At 40.0% G+C, this 14,458-nt stretch overlaps 1 protein-coding gene across 1 annotated transcript in view; it reads left to right on the top strand.

Moving 5' to 3' along the window:
- Window positions 1–14,458, top strand: part of CPNE8 (copine 8) — a 357,582-nt gene that overhangs the window by 144,153 nt on the left and 198,971 nt on the right. The window contains exon 2 of the mRNA XM_088480178.1: window positions 9,614–9,654. Within this exon, the coding sequence (XP_088336304.1) occupies window positions 9,614–9,654 (41 nt within the window). The remainder of the gene's footprint in view (window positions 1–9,613; window positions 9,655–14,458) is intronic.

The following is a 14,458-nucleotide window of genomic DNA, read 5'->3' as shown; positions in this document are numbered from 1 at the left end:
GGCAATGTATACGGGCACTATTACAAGGGGCACTACTACTGTTGGCAATGTATAGTGCACACTATTACTACTGTCGGCAATGTATAGTGGCACTACTACTGTGGGCATTGTATAGAGAGCACTATTACTGTGGGCTTTTTATAGGGAGCACTACTACCAGGAGCGCTGCACAGGGGCACTACTACTGTGTACATTGTATAAGGGCACTACTACTGTGGGGCAATGTATAGGGGTCACTACTATAAGGAGCACTACTACTGTGGTCATTGTATAAAGAGCACTACTACTGTGGGCACTGCATAGGGGGCATTGTATAAGGGCACAACTACTGTGGGCATTGCATAAAGGGCACTACTACTGTGGGCATTGCATAGGGGGCACTACTATTGTGTGGCATAATGTGTATAAGGGGTACTACGGTGTGGTACACTATACTACTGAAAAAGAGCGCGTCATAAGCACATGCACCCTTTTCCGGTGCATGCACGCCTTCGGTGCGCACATATGTGCAACCTTAGATTTTCCATACCCCCACTATAAATTCCCACTTCGACCACTGATCTATCTTCAATAATGCAAGTATAAGAAACAAACTACGGAAAGGGGGGGGCCTAGACTGCACACCCTGAAAATATATATAATAATGGGAGGTGCTACCTGTGGAGGCTATTGTTGCAAACATACAAAAAAGAATTACAGATGCACAACTCCAACATTACTCATTATATATAATAATACATTTTGCAATAGCATTTTGCAAACAACAAAGAGGTTTTGGCATAATCATGGCCATGGTTATGGGCCTACCCACCGTGCCCAGGTAACCTCTGAGAGTAGGTCCCTAACATACTGGGGTTGAAATCCAGAGCGCAGGACACCCCCAAACCAGCCCAGCTGAGCCACCCCAGGGCATCACTCCATATATTCTATATAGTGTGCTAGAATGTAAGCTCTTACGAGCGGGGCCCTCTATCCTCTTGTGCTTCACCTTACTTTACTTTCATCTACTTCTTACTCCCCACTAGGGCAACGAACACTTGGTTGCTTATGCTCTGTTGCTTATCTAATGTAGTAATGTATATTATCCTTGTCCTCATCCTGTATTGTATTGTAATGTAAGTCACTGGTCAACCTATTTGTTTATGTACTTTGTAAGGCGCTGCGGAACACTTGTGGCGCCTATTAAATAAATTATATATATATATCCCGGGGGTGCCTAACCCTAAACCCCTTCCCCTAGCCTGACCCTAATCTCCCGGGGGGGGGGTGCCGAACCCTAAGTCCCCCCCCGGGAGCCCTAAACCTAACCCCCCCCTCCTTCGTTTGGGATGCTGGGCGTCTGTCTCCCGGCGTAGGTAAAATGACAGGTGTCCAGATCTCGACGCCTGTTATTTAGCCCTTGCCGGGATTTAGCAGTCGGGAAGCCGGCGGTCGGCATTTCGACTGCCGGCTTCCCGACTGTTTCCCATATATAACATTCTTGCTCTGGCTTATTGTAAGAAGTTACATGGGCATGATTGTTTTTGTTTCTCTTTTCTTTCAAATTGACGCTAATTATTCAAGTATCACTTTAAAAGGGATGTGGAGTTGCAGATATGAAAGTCTGTTGGTATGTACTGTAAGAATATCTGAGTACTTGGGTGCATTATTCTCTGGGAAATATGTTCTGTCAGTGTTAAAATGACTATAATGTGTGGCATTTATGTAGTGAGCAACACACCATCAAGTTATTAGGAGCACTTCTCTGACCAGTGATAATCTGGAACAAACTGCTGGAATCATTTATAAATAAATTGTGTTCAGAAAAAAGCAACATTCGTTGTGATGCGTCTGACTTTCTTTCAACTGCAGACATCTATTGTACTGTATTATAATGTAATATTACCCTGATATTTCTCACAATGCCAACCTCACGAAAAATAAATCGTGTGCAGAGGAAAGAAACAGACCAGCATGAAAAGGAACAGTTTTATAGGAGAAACATTGATTGAAAGGATTCCTTTGAACTGTCCTTAAAGGAAGAAATTGGCATAATCCAGAATTATTTTTAGCACAGAGGTTTGGCTAGTACCATATGTACAAGTCAGTTTGCATGATAATGTAGATGGTCTTATTTTTTTCCCTTAAAGCACCATAGTTGCCATTCTTCAAATAATCTAGTAATGCATAGCTCTGTCTAGATCAGGAGTTTTTAACCCTTGGGGTATAAAACATTCAAACTTTGGGTATGAGGCCTGTCAACTTACATGGTTTCATACTGTATGCTGTCAAATTTATTTGTGCAGTGTGTGCTCAGCACTGGCACCAGTTTTGTGTCCCAAGAATATTTACTTAGTCGTGATGTGGATACTAGTGAAGCAATTATGTATTGTTATAGTGTTGTGTTTGTGTGGTCAAACTTACATTGTCATGTTCCTTTTTTACTTTGATGTTTAATAAAGATAAATATGTTGTATTGATGTAAAGGAGGTTGTGTGAAGATGTGGTGTTAGCAGTGCTGTAATGAGTTACTGTTACAGTGTGAACTGTGGTGTTGCAGTTTAAGTGATGAAATTAACAGTGGGAAGTTTTATATTGTAAATTGTTAATTGAGGTTGGAATGGATAATATTTATTTTTCTAATATTGTATATTAGGAGGTGTAACCTCCCATGAGGCTTTACATCCTCTGGAACTATTTACTTAAAACAAACTTAACACACATAAAATAAAAAGGTGTATGAGAAATAATTATGAAAACTGAAGGTGTACAAGCACTTAAACAGGTTAAAAACAACTGGTCTAGATGATAATTGCACAACATATAACCTGCAGGCTGGTATTGGGCCCCCCATAGCAAGTTTACTGACCCATTTGATAAAACCAGTCCAACAATGTATAATCTTCTACCATGTAAAAGTCTTTGGGGGAAATTCAATTGTTCTGCCGGCAGCTTTTTTTTTACGACGCCCGACAGAGCAATTCAATTGTTGCTCTGTCAGGGCACGATAGCCGCTGGCGCTGGCATTTCTGCACACACTAAGGAGAGCGCGAGCAGAAATGTGTCTGAAACACCCTGGTTAGGGCGCGCTAACCGCAGATAGCACGCCCTAACAAGAAATGAATACGGGTTTAGCCGTTTTAGACGGCTAAACCTTATCTTTCAGGTGGCGAAGAGGGCGATAATTAATGAGTGCCCAGAACATTTGAATAGCAAACTGGGCGCTCATTAATTAGCACGCCAAAAAAAACAATTGAATTCCCCCCTTTATGTTGGTGGTTATACACAGTTGAATTTTGTTCTGATAATTTTCTTCCTTATAAACGTTATTGTATTATCTAAGGAGAGGAGAGTGGTGTTATCACTATGCATGAAAGGATTTCACTTGTAACCAAAGTTTCTTATGTTTTAAACATATACTAGGATAAAATGATTGTCACAAAAATTCAGCTTTACAGTCATTATTCGTTTTTGTATAATTTTGTCTATGACTTCAGAAAAAAAACCCCTACAACAACATCTTATCTGAGCTGGTGTTTATTCCTTGCATCTGTTCTTTGAATTTGAGAAACAATAGAACTAATTGTGGACATTAATAGATGTTCAGAATAAAACAGCCAGCTTTATGAGAGCACAAAGGAAAGTTGTTAGAGTCTCAATGTGTCTTTCACACACTAGTAATTTTGTAGCTCCACATCATTAGAGATCAGAAAAGCTGACAGCAGTAACTGAAATAAGCAGCATCTTTACAAATCATACAATGTATTATCTGACAAAAAACAAACAAAACAAATATACACATTGAATAGAAACATTTGCAAAATTGCATGGTACCAGAAGAGTCTGAAGCCCGATGTAGAGGGATATTCACAACATAGTACTGTAGCCAAATGTGGCAATTTCGGCATTCAATCTGGGGACAAAAAATTCCCACATTGGCCAAAAAGTGACTCTTTTTTTGGTACATGTCATTAGTCAATTTTTTTTTCATAGACTTCAGGTATTTAGTCACACATCAACCAGCTGAAAGATTTGATCACCTTAACTGCTAAAACTTTAGTCTAATGAAGGTGTAGGGAATGTACCAGGATATGTTGACCATGTTGACACAGATTTTGACACAGTTAAATACACCATCCTCTTGCAAATCCTCCTATTCCATTGGCCTCTTGACACAGCACTCTTATGATTCTCCTCTTACTTGTGCAAACACTTCTCTGCCTATTCTACTGGCTCCATTACCCTCCGCTCACCCTTCCTGTCAGCATCCCCAAATGGTTCATCCTTGGTCCCCTTGTGTGTTCTTCTAAACCTCTTTTCTTTGTCGGAATTTCAGTCTCCAATATCAGCTGAATACCTATGACACCGAAATTTATTTCTCTTTCCCTGTCCACTGCTCTTCAGCCCTTTCCCATGTCAACTTTTGCCTGTCTGCTATCTGATCTTGAATGTCCCAACGCTTTATAAAACTTAACATTTCAAAAACCTGAAGTTATCTTTCCCCTGCCAAGGCTGTTCTGTTGAACTTACTTTGCCTCTCCTCCAAGTACACTGTTTGGGTATTACTCTCAATTCTTCCCCCTCATTCTATCCCCACATCCAGTCCCTCTTTCAATCCTGCTGTTTCAACGTTAATTTCCAAAATCACACCCTTTCTTTCCCTAGAAGCCACTAAAATTCTCATTCATGCCCTCATCATCTCTTGCCTAAATTACCAGCCTACTGTTCTCCTGAATCATCCCGCACCTTTATTCTATCCTCAACTCCACTGTCCAGCTTAAGTTCATCTTCTGCCATTTACCTCTGCAGCCTATGCCTGTTGCTTCACTCCCTGCGACACTCAGAATCAAGTTCAAACTCCTCTTACCTACCAAGCTCTCGACTAATGTACTAATCCCTACACATCCAGTCTCATTGCTCATTTCCACACACGCCGATTCCCACACGCTAAGCTCTGCAAATGACTGTTGCCTCTCCTCCTCCCTGATCACCTACTTTCATGCCTGCCTTCCAGTCTCTGAAATGTCATCCCACTTTGTATGAGACACCCACTTATCCACCCAGACTTCAAATGTGCCTATAAAACTAATTTCTTATTAGAAGTCCATTACTCCTCTTCCTCAAGCCTCCCCAACTCTGCTTTCCGCTGCTTCTATATGATTATCAATAGCGCCTGTAAAATATAACCTCTTGCAGGCAGGATCATCTCTTCTTTTGTGGTCTACATGTAATTATGTAATATGCATCATTATTATGTATACATGTAAAGTTGTAAACTTGTCTATTGCTGTCCTGTTTGATCACCCTTGTACTGTATTACATTTGTATGGTCTATTCTAAAAAAATCACTGTGGAACCCTTGTGGTGCTTTATAAATAGAAATAATAGTATCCTAAAGTTAACAGGCACACATCATTGGGAACACACATCATTTGCTAACTTTGAGTCATTGTATTTTGATGTAACTGATGTAATATAATATTTAAGCAGACTCTCAGAACTGAATATGTCCAGAGAAAACACTGGGGAAATTTGATAAAGCTAAATAAATACTGACTAGCCAAATATCAGTGATTTAACCTAGCCATCAATGTTTTTGATGTTCACTAACAAAATTTCTTAAATAAGGCTGCTATTTATTGTCATATTACATAATTGACATATGCCTTGTCAGACTAAAAAACAGTGCAACAAATAGAAATAATGTTATCACAATCCAGCTGCTTGTATGTGTATTTTTTTTTGCATTCTTAAGACCTAAGCAGATAATATAAAAGGTGAAAATAAATATGGGAAATGTAAAAGAAAAATAAATGGAAAGAATGAAATACGGAATAAACTGCATCTGTTTTTAATCCAAAATATTGATAAGGTACTAAAATGATGTTCCTTTATGAAATTGTGAGTCACAATATAATCTACACTGTATGCCAAGGGGATGTAGTTGAGATCACGGCTGTTGGGATGCCAACGCTCAGCATGCCGGTGCGGGAATCACTACACCAATCCGAATCCTTGCGCCAGCATCCCGACTGCCGGCATCCCGACGGAAAGTATTGGGGTTAAAGTGGAGTGTTAGGGTTAGGCACTACGGGGAGGTCTAGGCTGCTGGTGGAGGGGAGGGTTAGGTTTAGGCTCTAGGGGGGGGAGGTTAGGATTAGGCTGCGGGGAGGGTTAGGTTTAGGGTTAGGATATTTACCGACAGGTGTCTGTATATTAAACCTGTTAAGATGCCGATGTCGAGATATTAACCGCCGGGATCATGAGCACTGGCTTCCCCGTACCTAAGCCATGCCAAGTATTAAGTAATGATTCATGTGGTTTTCACATGGATTAATAAATATTTTATTCATTAGGTTTTATTCTTTGAAGTGTGCTAAGGATGCATTGTTATGCTTAATTTCCTGGAATAGTTACAGATTTTAAAGATTTGTCCATTTAAAATTTAGATCAGCGGCACAATATAATTTATTTTATGATTTTTTTAAATGTTATTTGAATATTCTGGGCCTTTTTGCATTAAAGTTGAGAATCTAATTTATTTTTTCATTATAATCTTAGAGCTCAATCCAATTAGCCACAAAGGGTGTGAGTTGCCATTGCCATGGTGTTAAAACGCTGGCAACAGCACCACATCTCGCACCTTTCGCAGCCTGCTCCGGACCCAAATTCGAACAATTTTGCTCAGAGCCCTATGGGGCTTGCAAACACTTCAGTGCGAGTTTTCTATTGGGCTGCAATAGAGTGCGGCTAATTGGATTGACCCCATATTTTGTAATCATCTTATGATGAGGATTTTAGTGCACTAAGGGTCTCATTCAGACCCGCTCGCAAGCGGGACGATGTTTGGCTATGTGCACGCGCAGCGGCCGCACTGCGCGTCCGCAAGCCCCGGAGCGAGAGAGAAATTCTCTCGCTCCGGGGCTCACTACAACAGGGACGGCTGTCGATGTTGATCGACAGCTCGCCCCGTTTTGTAGGCGTGGCGGGGGGGTGGTTTCACAAACTGAGGCGTTCCCAAGTGAACGCTTGCAGTTTGTGGGCAGCCCCACTGACATCACCAGTGATGTCAGTGGGAGAGCTTCCGGCTCTATTAGAGCCAAAAGCTCTCTGGGGCTTGCAGCAGACGAGACCCTACCTCAAGGGTCTCGTCGCAATCCCCGATTGGCGCGATTGTCTTGACCATCGCGACCATCATCCTGGCCGCTCGTTAAGGCTGTGGGTGGTAACCCACAGCCTAGCGTCGGATCATTTTCTACATGCGGCCGCCCTCATTCAGAGCAAGCGCTCGCAGGCTGGTATTGGGCCCTCCATAGCAAGTTTACTGACCCATTTGATAAAACCAGTCCAACAATGTATTATATACTACCATGTAAAGTCTTTGGGGGAAATTCAATTGTTCTGCCGGCAGCTTTTTTTTTTACGACGCCCGACAGAGCAATTCAATTGTTGCTCTGTCAGGGCACGATAGCCGCTGGCGTTGGCATTTCTGCACACACTAAGGAGAGCGCGAGCAGAAATGTGTCTGAAACACCCTGGTTAGGGCGCGCTAACCGCAGATAGCACGCCCTAACAAGAAATGAATACGGGTTTAGCCGTTTTAGACGGCTAAACCTTATCTTTCAGTTGGCGAAGAGGGCGATAATTAATGAGCGCCCAGAACATTTGAATAGCAAACTGGGCGCTCATTACTTAGCGCGCCAAAAAAAACAATTGCATTCCCCCCCATAGAATTGAGATCTTCTCTTATGGGTATATTAACTCAAATTTGTTGTACAGCCTCCTAAAACCGACATTTTCTGAGTATTTTCTCAGCATTTCTGGTTCACCTGTATTAATGAACAGGTATCTTGCCGAATGTACCAGGCTACGAAAACATATCTTTTCAGATCTTGAGTCCTGATGGCCTTTGATTGCATTTGCTATTGTAGAATATTGGCTATAATGTCGCAGATCTCTTTGGAGAGGACCCCTGGAAGTAAATACTTTACTGGGACAGCTTGATATTGGAGGGACTGTCCTGCAAAGACCATATAGATACATATAGATTGACTGCTTGGTTGTGTATTCGCGATCGGCCGTTAAGACCATTGAAAAAGATTGCAATTTTTCTATGTGATCCTTGATACCTATCCCAAATAGAACTCATTGTATTCAGAGGGAAAAAAGATAAGTTATTTTGTATTGGATCATTTGACATGGAATGCAGTGACATCCATGGAACAGTCATATGAAAGTTTGATTAAGTACACCCTCTTTAAATCTATCTTTTTATATATATATAGTCATAATTAACTACAGTCTAGTCCTCAACAAGTTCTATAGGGTTGGGTATGGGATCCAGACGCCGACAGTCTAAATACCGAAAGGGGCATCCCGACAGTTAGAATCCCAACAGATTTCTGTAAGTATTATAACCCTTACCCTCACGTCCTGCAGCCTAACCCTAAACCTCTTGTCTCACGGCCTATCCCTAACCAGGAGCGTATTTATAATGGCTGCAGGGTGTTCGGTGCACACAGGCCCCTGGGTTCAGGGGGGGCCCGCACCGCACACCCTGCACCCATAGTATACTTACCTCTCCAGAGTCCCACGTCGGCGCCTGTGTCTGCGCTGTAAAAATGTCCACCGCGGTAATTTTACCTTTGTTTGCGTGTGTGCAGTACAGGGAAAATGTCCGCCGTGGCCATTTACCTGGTGACCTGCGCATGTGCGCTAGACTCTGGGCACACTCTAGTGCCCAGAGTCTATAAGTGCGGCACTGGCCGCCAGACTGAAAGGAGGGGGCCCATGACAGAGACTGCACACGGCCCTCTCCTCTCTAGAAACGCCCCTGTCCCTAACCCTCCCATTTCGCAGCCTAACCCTAACCCTCCTCCTAGTTCCTATCCCCAACCCTCCCCCTAACCCTCCTCCTAACACTAATACCTACAGTCAGGATGCGCTGTCAGTATTGTGACCGTCGGCATCCTGACTGTCTGGATGCTCACTACATCCCGTCCTATCATATGAAACTTCTTATCCTGTATAATAGATTTTTCTTTGTCATTATTTATTCAGCAAACATTACATTAAAATAGGAAGACGTGTGAACGTAAATACACTCTTACTACTTCTGTATCAATGAAGGTTTGAGCAAGGCTCAAATCAAATAATCAAATGCTCCTCACATTTCTTCATCATCAAGTGCTGCCACCTCTATAGACCTTTTGCGATTTGGTCTGGGATATTAATGCTTGTGCTGACAACTTTGTAAAGGGATAAAGACATCTGCAATGAGCTTGGGGTAGCAATTGTTGCTCTTCAGGCTGCAATGGGTTATATGGCAGTCTCCAAACATTTCAATACATAATTCTACAGAGTGAGAGAATATTTATGAATGGATATAGAGTCTGCTGCTCCCTGTTCTCTGCAAATTGGACAGGCAGTGCAGCTCAAATAAACTGTCTATTAACTTCTGAATGTAGCAATGCCATGTTTGTTTCATACAGGTATTGTGAATATAAATTAGATTGCTAAAATCTTAGTGACCTTTCGGCTTTTGTTGCCTGTTGTGCATGTTAGCAGGATTCATGTTCATCACTTGTTATATTTCAGCTCATAATAATATGAATTATTCTTTATTTTCAAACAGGAATCTTTTGGACAGAGACACATTTTCCAAGTCAGATCCATGTAAGTAGTAATTATTTTCCTGTATAAATGTGTATTGACAACACATTATTTTGCCTTTCCTAATGGTATCTGAATTAGACATTGATTGTTATTAATGCACACATCTGTATAATATACGTTTGGAGCAAATTTGCTGTTCTATACAGTAAATGCCATATTTAGTCTATTAAATGATTTAAAGTTAAACGCCTAATGCTGTCCATGAGCATTTCTTGATCTTCAGTTTAATTTCAGTTATTCATTATATTATTACAAAACTTTTAATACTTGTGTGGAATGCTGAAATATATTCAGTTATTTATCATTTATCTTGTTATAGATCTGTCTAAACAACTGGTGCACACTATGTAAATTCATCAGATTTATTGTTCCATTATTGTTTATAAAACCTAAGCAACCATCCAGTATGTGTCTATAGACAACAAAATATGCACCGCCCAGTTATATGTAAAACAGTTTTCATAACTGCCCCACACACTCTATATATACCACTTTATCTACCCTATATACAAGTATGGCCAGAAGCAGCAGCGGCTCCTCACCTGTCTGGCTGGGGGATCTGTAATTGTGTACATACGCTATTATGCAATCCCGTGCGTGTGCACAAATGAGCAAACTGTCCGGCTTCTAGGGACTGCCGCCTCTAGAAGCTGGTAAGGAGTGCTGCAATAGCATGGAAATTGCTTGCAGCTATTGCAGCCTGGACTGGCAGTCCCAGGGGGAGATAACAGTCCCTGTGGGTGGCAGTTTTTGCTGAGGGAAGGGGGGGGGGGGGTGTGGTCCTCCAGCACCTAGGTAAAATCCGCCACTTGCAAGAAGTCAATGCTACGGGTGAGATGTATCTTCTAAAGAGGATATGGGAAGAGGTTTCCCATAGCACCTATTCAGCTTCTTCCTATCATTTATCAAGTACATTCTATAAAATGATAGCTAGAAGCTGATTGGCTGCTATGGGCTATTTATCCACTTGTCCTCTTTAGAATGTTTCATACATCTCCCCCTATATGGCAAATCATTGACCCTGCCGTTTTTTTTTCAAGCTGTAACCTTCACCAAAATGACTCTACCTCTACTTCATGTCTTTGTTCCCCCAGTTGTATAGTCCAAGGAGTTATTTACTCAGCATTGGGTTCCAATGCCCAGAGCTTTGGATCGTGTTTATGCCCAAAATTTAACAGGACAATGATTTTAGTATCAGAACGAAGTGACAGGTTTTAGAGACTGTCACTTAGTAAATAATCCCCCCAGCCTTTCCCCTAATGTCCACACAATTATTGCCCTGTATTTAGATTTGTAACAGGGGTTGTATTGTGATTATCTTGTGGCTATGTATTTCATGAGTGAGCTGAGGATGGATTCAGTCTAGTCCCAACTTGTCTTTCACCTACTAACTGCAGTGACCCTGCTCTCCTACAAGGAGAGCTATTTGAGTACTGTATGTTAGGTCATTATTATGTTGTCTAGGACATATTTTATAAGTTAATGCTCCAACTCCAGGAGAATGCCAAGCAATATACAGTAATGCAATAATTTTACACATACAAATTGGCACTTATAATAATACATGATCCATATCCCCTCACTCTCATGAATATATTTTAAGCTAAAAATTAAGCAAAACTGAGCAGCATTTTTGGGAGATATTGGTTGTACTCAAGTTGAGACTGTGAGATCTTTCTGTCTATACGCACATAGATACATTTTCTAAGTTTCAAGGCGTCCTGAGAATGGACAGTAGATATGTACCTTGATGGGGCATACAGGCCATTTACAGAGTGCTTTGGGCCTGATTCCTAAACGATCTCCATTATTCTTTGTACATTTTTTGGAAGTGGTTATACAAGCCAATACTGCACATTAACGTTGTGTGCAGGTGGCAAACCCATTTGCTTGTATCAAAGAATAATATTGCTGTTACTTAATTCTATATAGCAGGGATGTTCAACATAGAGCCCTCCAGCTGCTGTGGGACTGCACATCCCATCATGCAAGAATGATTTGACCATAGCTCTAGCCATAGATTATACATGTTATGGAATGTGAATTTACAAATACATTGTGAAAAGGGCATTCTGAGAATGGACAAGCAAAAACAGAACTGGAATATTGCTACCTGTGAAATCGCTGTTGAAATCGATGAGCACAACATTTTGCTACAACTTTTCTCATATGTGATTACTATTGCTATTACACATAGAATCGGAGGTCATTTTTTCTCCTTAAGGTAATTTCCTTATCTGGGCTACATGATTTGCGAGCTGTCATGTCAGCTATATTTGTCCAGATACCATTTATTTACAATAATGAGTCATCCTGACTTTTGGATACACTTTATTAGATATAATAGAAGGATAATTTCTACATAATTTGCCATTACTGTGCTTATGCTTGATATTCAGCTGAGAATCATCACTGCTATCATATTTATCTGATGCTCTCTTTGGTATGCTTTGAATTTTTTGCAGTGTTTTTAGTAAAATTGTTACGAAGTCACTAAAATATTTTTTTTAATTTAGCTAATTTAAGCATCATTATACTGAGCAGTAATGAAGACTCAGATTTTGTGCTCCTTTTAATCATGGGTTCAAATGGGTGCCTTGAATGATGCATGTTTCCAGATAGATTAGCATTATTGTTCATAGCACTGAAACTGCTCCCCGTCTAATTGGAATAAGATCCAAAAAATTAGCATGTGGCATCTTCACAGCTTAATTGCTCCCTTGTGACAATGGGTAAGCGTTCCCCATTCAGTTCAGGTGTCAGCAAAGGAACGATTTAGCACTATGAATGCTATCCCTTTTGTAGCTGGAAAAGCACTAGTGTTTAAAGTGCCTGTTTTTGCGCATTCTTAGCCATGATATCTTTAAAATCACTATAGCGGGTATCTATTTTTCATGTAACCCTTAAACATGCATTTTTCAATGTTCCCATCTTACTTCTTGCAAACAAACCTTATTAATTTTTTTTAAATATTATCTTTTGGGCTTAATTCATAATACGGTACAAAATGTGATGCTCTGTGACACACAGCAGCCAGTCACATGGTTTTTATTGACAGGACTGTAAAACTGACAAAAGCTGATCTCTGATTGCTACAGGGCGCAAAGCACCATATTGCTTAATAACCCATGTGTCACCCTCTATGCTCTTAATTTACCACATATCTTTAAAGGATTCATTCTGTACAAATATTCTTGTGATTTCCGTATTTTAAATATCCTTTCTTTGCGTAAAAAGTGCCTATGTTTTGTAGCGGGAGGTTGCAGAGTATATTATTCCATGAGCAAATCAAAATTCAGCATTTAAGAAAATCATCTCTTTTTCACATTCTTGGCCCACTGAAACATGGCTGATGGCATTGCCAACGAGCCAATGAATTTGAGCAACGTTGTTATGATTCGCAATGTTCCCCTCATTCATTAGCTTGTTAGCAATGGTGTTTACCGCCGTTTTTTTATCCCTGGAAATAATCTCAGGACCAACACAACATAGATAATTGCTGATCTGTTGGCAACTTTTGTTCTGATTTCAAGGCCACAAATTTTGGGGACATCACAAAGTTAACATCAATAACACAAACAGAAGGTATGTATTACTAATTTAAAATGTGTGTTTGTGGTGCTGATGTACAGTATTGATATTAAAGTAAACTTTATTAAACTTTTATTTGACATGTTGAAGAACTTCACCATTTCCTAAGCTGAACCAAAATTCTTCCTCTTAATTCACTGGGAACTAATGTCTTCACAAAGGGCTTCATGCTTTGCAAACACAATAGTGATATCACTAGTCCTAGTGAATTAATAGTCTGTAGTATTCTGTATATATTTTCTAAACCAATATATACATCTCCACTGTGGGTAGTTAATGGTACATTTAAAGGGCAGCCGCACATAAAGTTAAGTCTGCTGCTATTGCTAGAAGGCAATGAGGCAATTTATTAGTGTAAGGTCTGTTTAGAATTTAAGTTTTACTCTGCTGTGGCAAAATTTTAATTTCTTGTAGCCAATACATTATGATACTTTACTGATACTAAATCCACCACCTTGCTTTACTTTCATACCTCATAGTTTGTAGTACCGTCACGGGATACCATATTGCCATTCTAACTAAATACATGCAGTGTATATAAAGCCCCTTTTCTGTAAATGGCTAAAAGATTACTTTACCCTGATGGCTAGGTTTTATCAGTTTTCTATTAATATGTCAAAAATGTGGAGGCTTTAGCTGTACATGTAGTTGCCCTTTGATAATATACAAAAACTTTTCTGAATTTGTTTTACTGTTGGTCCAGAATTATTATATTGTGGATGTAGGTCAGATGCTTGGCAAAACATGACATGATCCTACTGCTTCACTTTCAGCTGTACAGTAGTTATTGGTGACATAATTTTTTTATCAATCCAGCTGTGGTCCGGGTACAGGAATACCAAACTACCCCTCTGATTTAAGTGAATGGCCTATTGCTATTTATTCAAATATTATAATTTTATGATTTGCTTCAATTTGCAAGCTGAAAACTTTTCAGAAGTCATGCTATCAATTTATTTAAAAAACAAGATCAGTTGTTTTTAAGGCCATGTGGAAGGCTTTTACGGATTTATCGCTTGTAGTGTACATTCTTTAGATACCACACTTCATAAATGAAGTTCCAGCAGCATTAGGAATATCCCAAAATTATCATACGAGTAGCAAAAAAAATAAAGTAAAATATAAAACATTTTTGTAAAGTGAGGTTTTTTTTTTTTTTCTATAAAAAAAAAATGGTGTCTTGTTCTTTATTTTTGTGTCCTGTAATAAATGC

Source organism: Taudactylus pleione, unplaced genomic scaffold, assembly GCF_031769625.1.
Source record: "Taudactylus pleione unplaced genomic scaffold, aTauple2 ptg000251l, whole genome shotgun sequence".
NCBI classification, from domain to species: Eukaryota; Metazoa; Chordata; class Amphibia; order Anura; family Myobatrachidae; genus Taudactylus; species Taudactylus pleione.
Note: the sequence above shows the minus strand (reverse complement) of the source record. Positions and strands in the feature narration are given on the sequence as shown.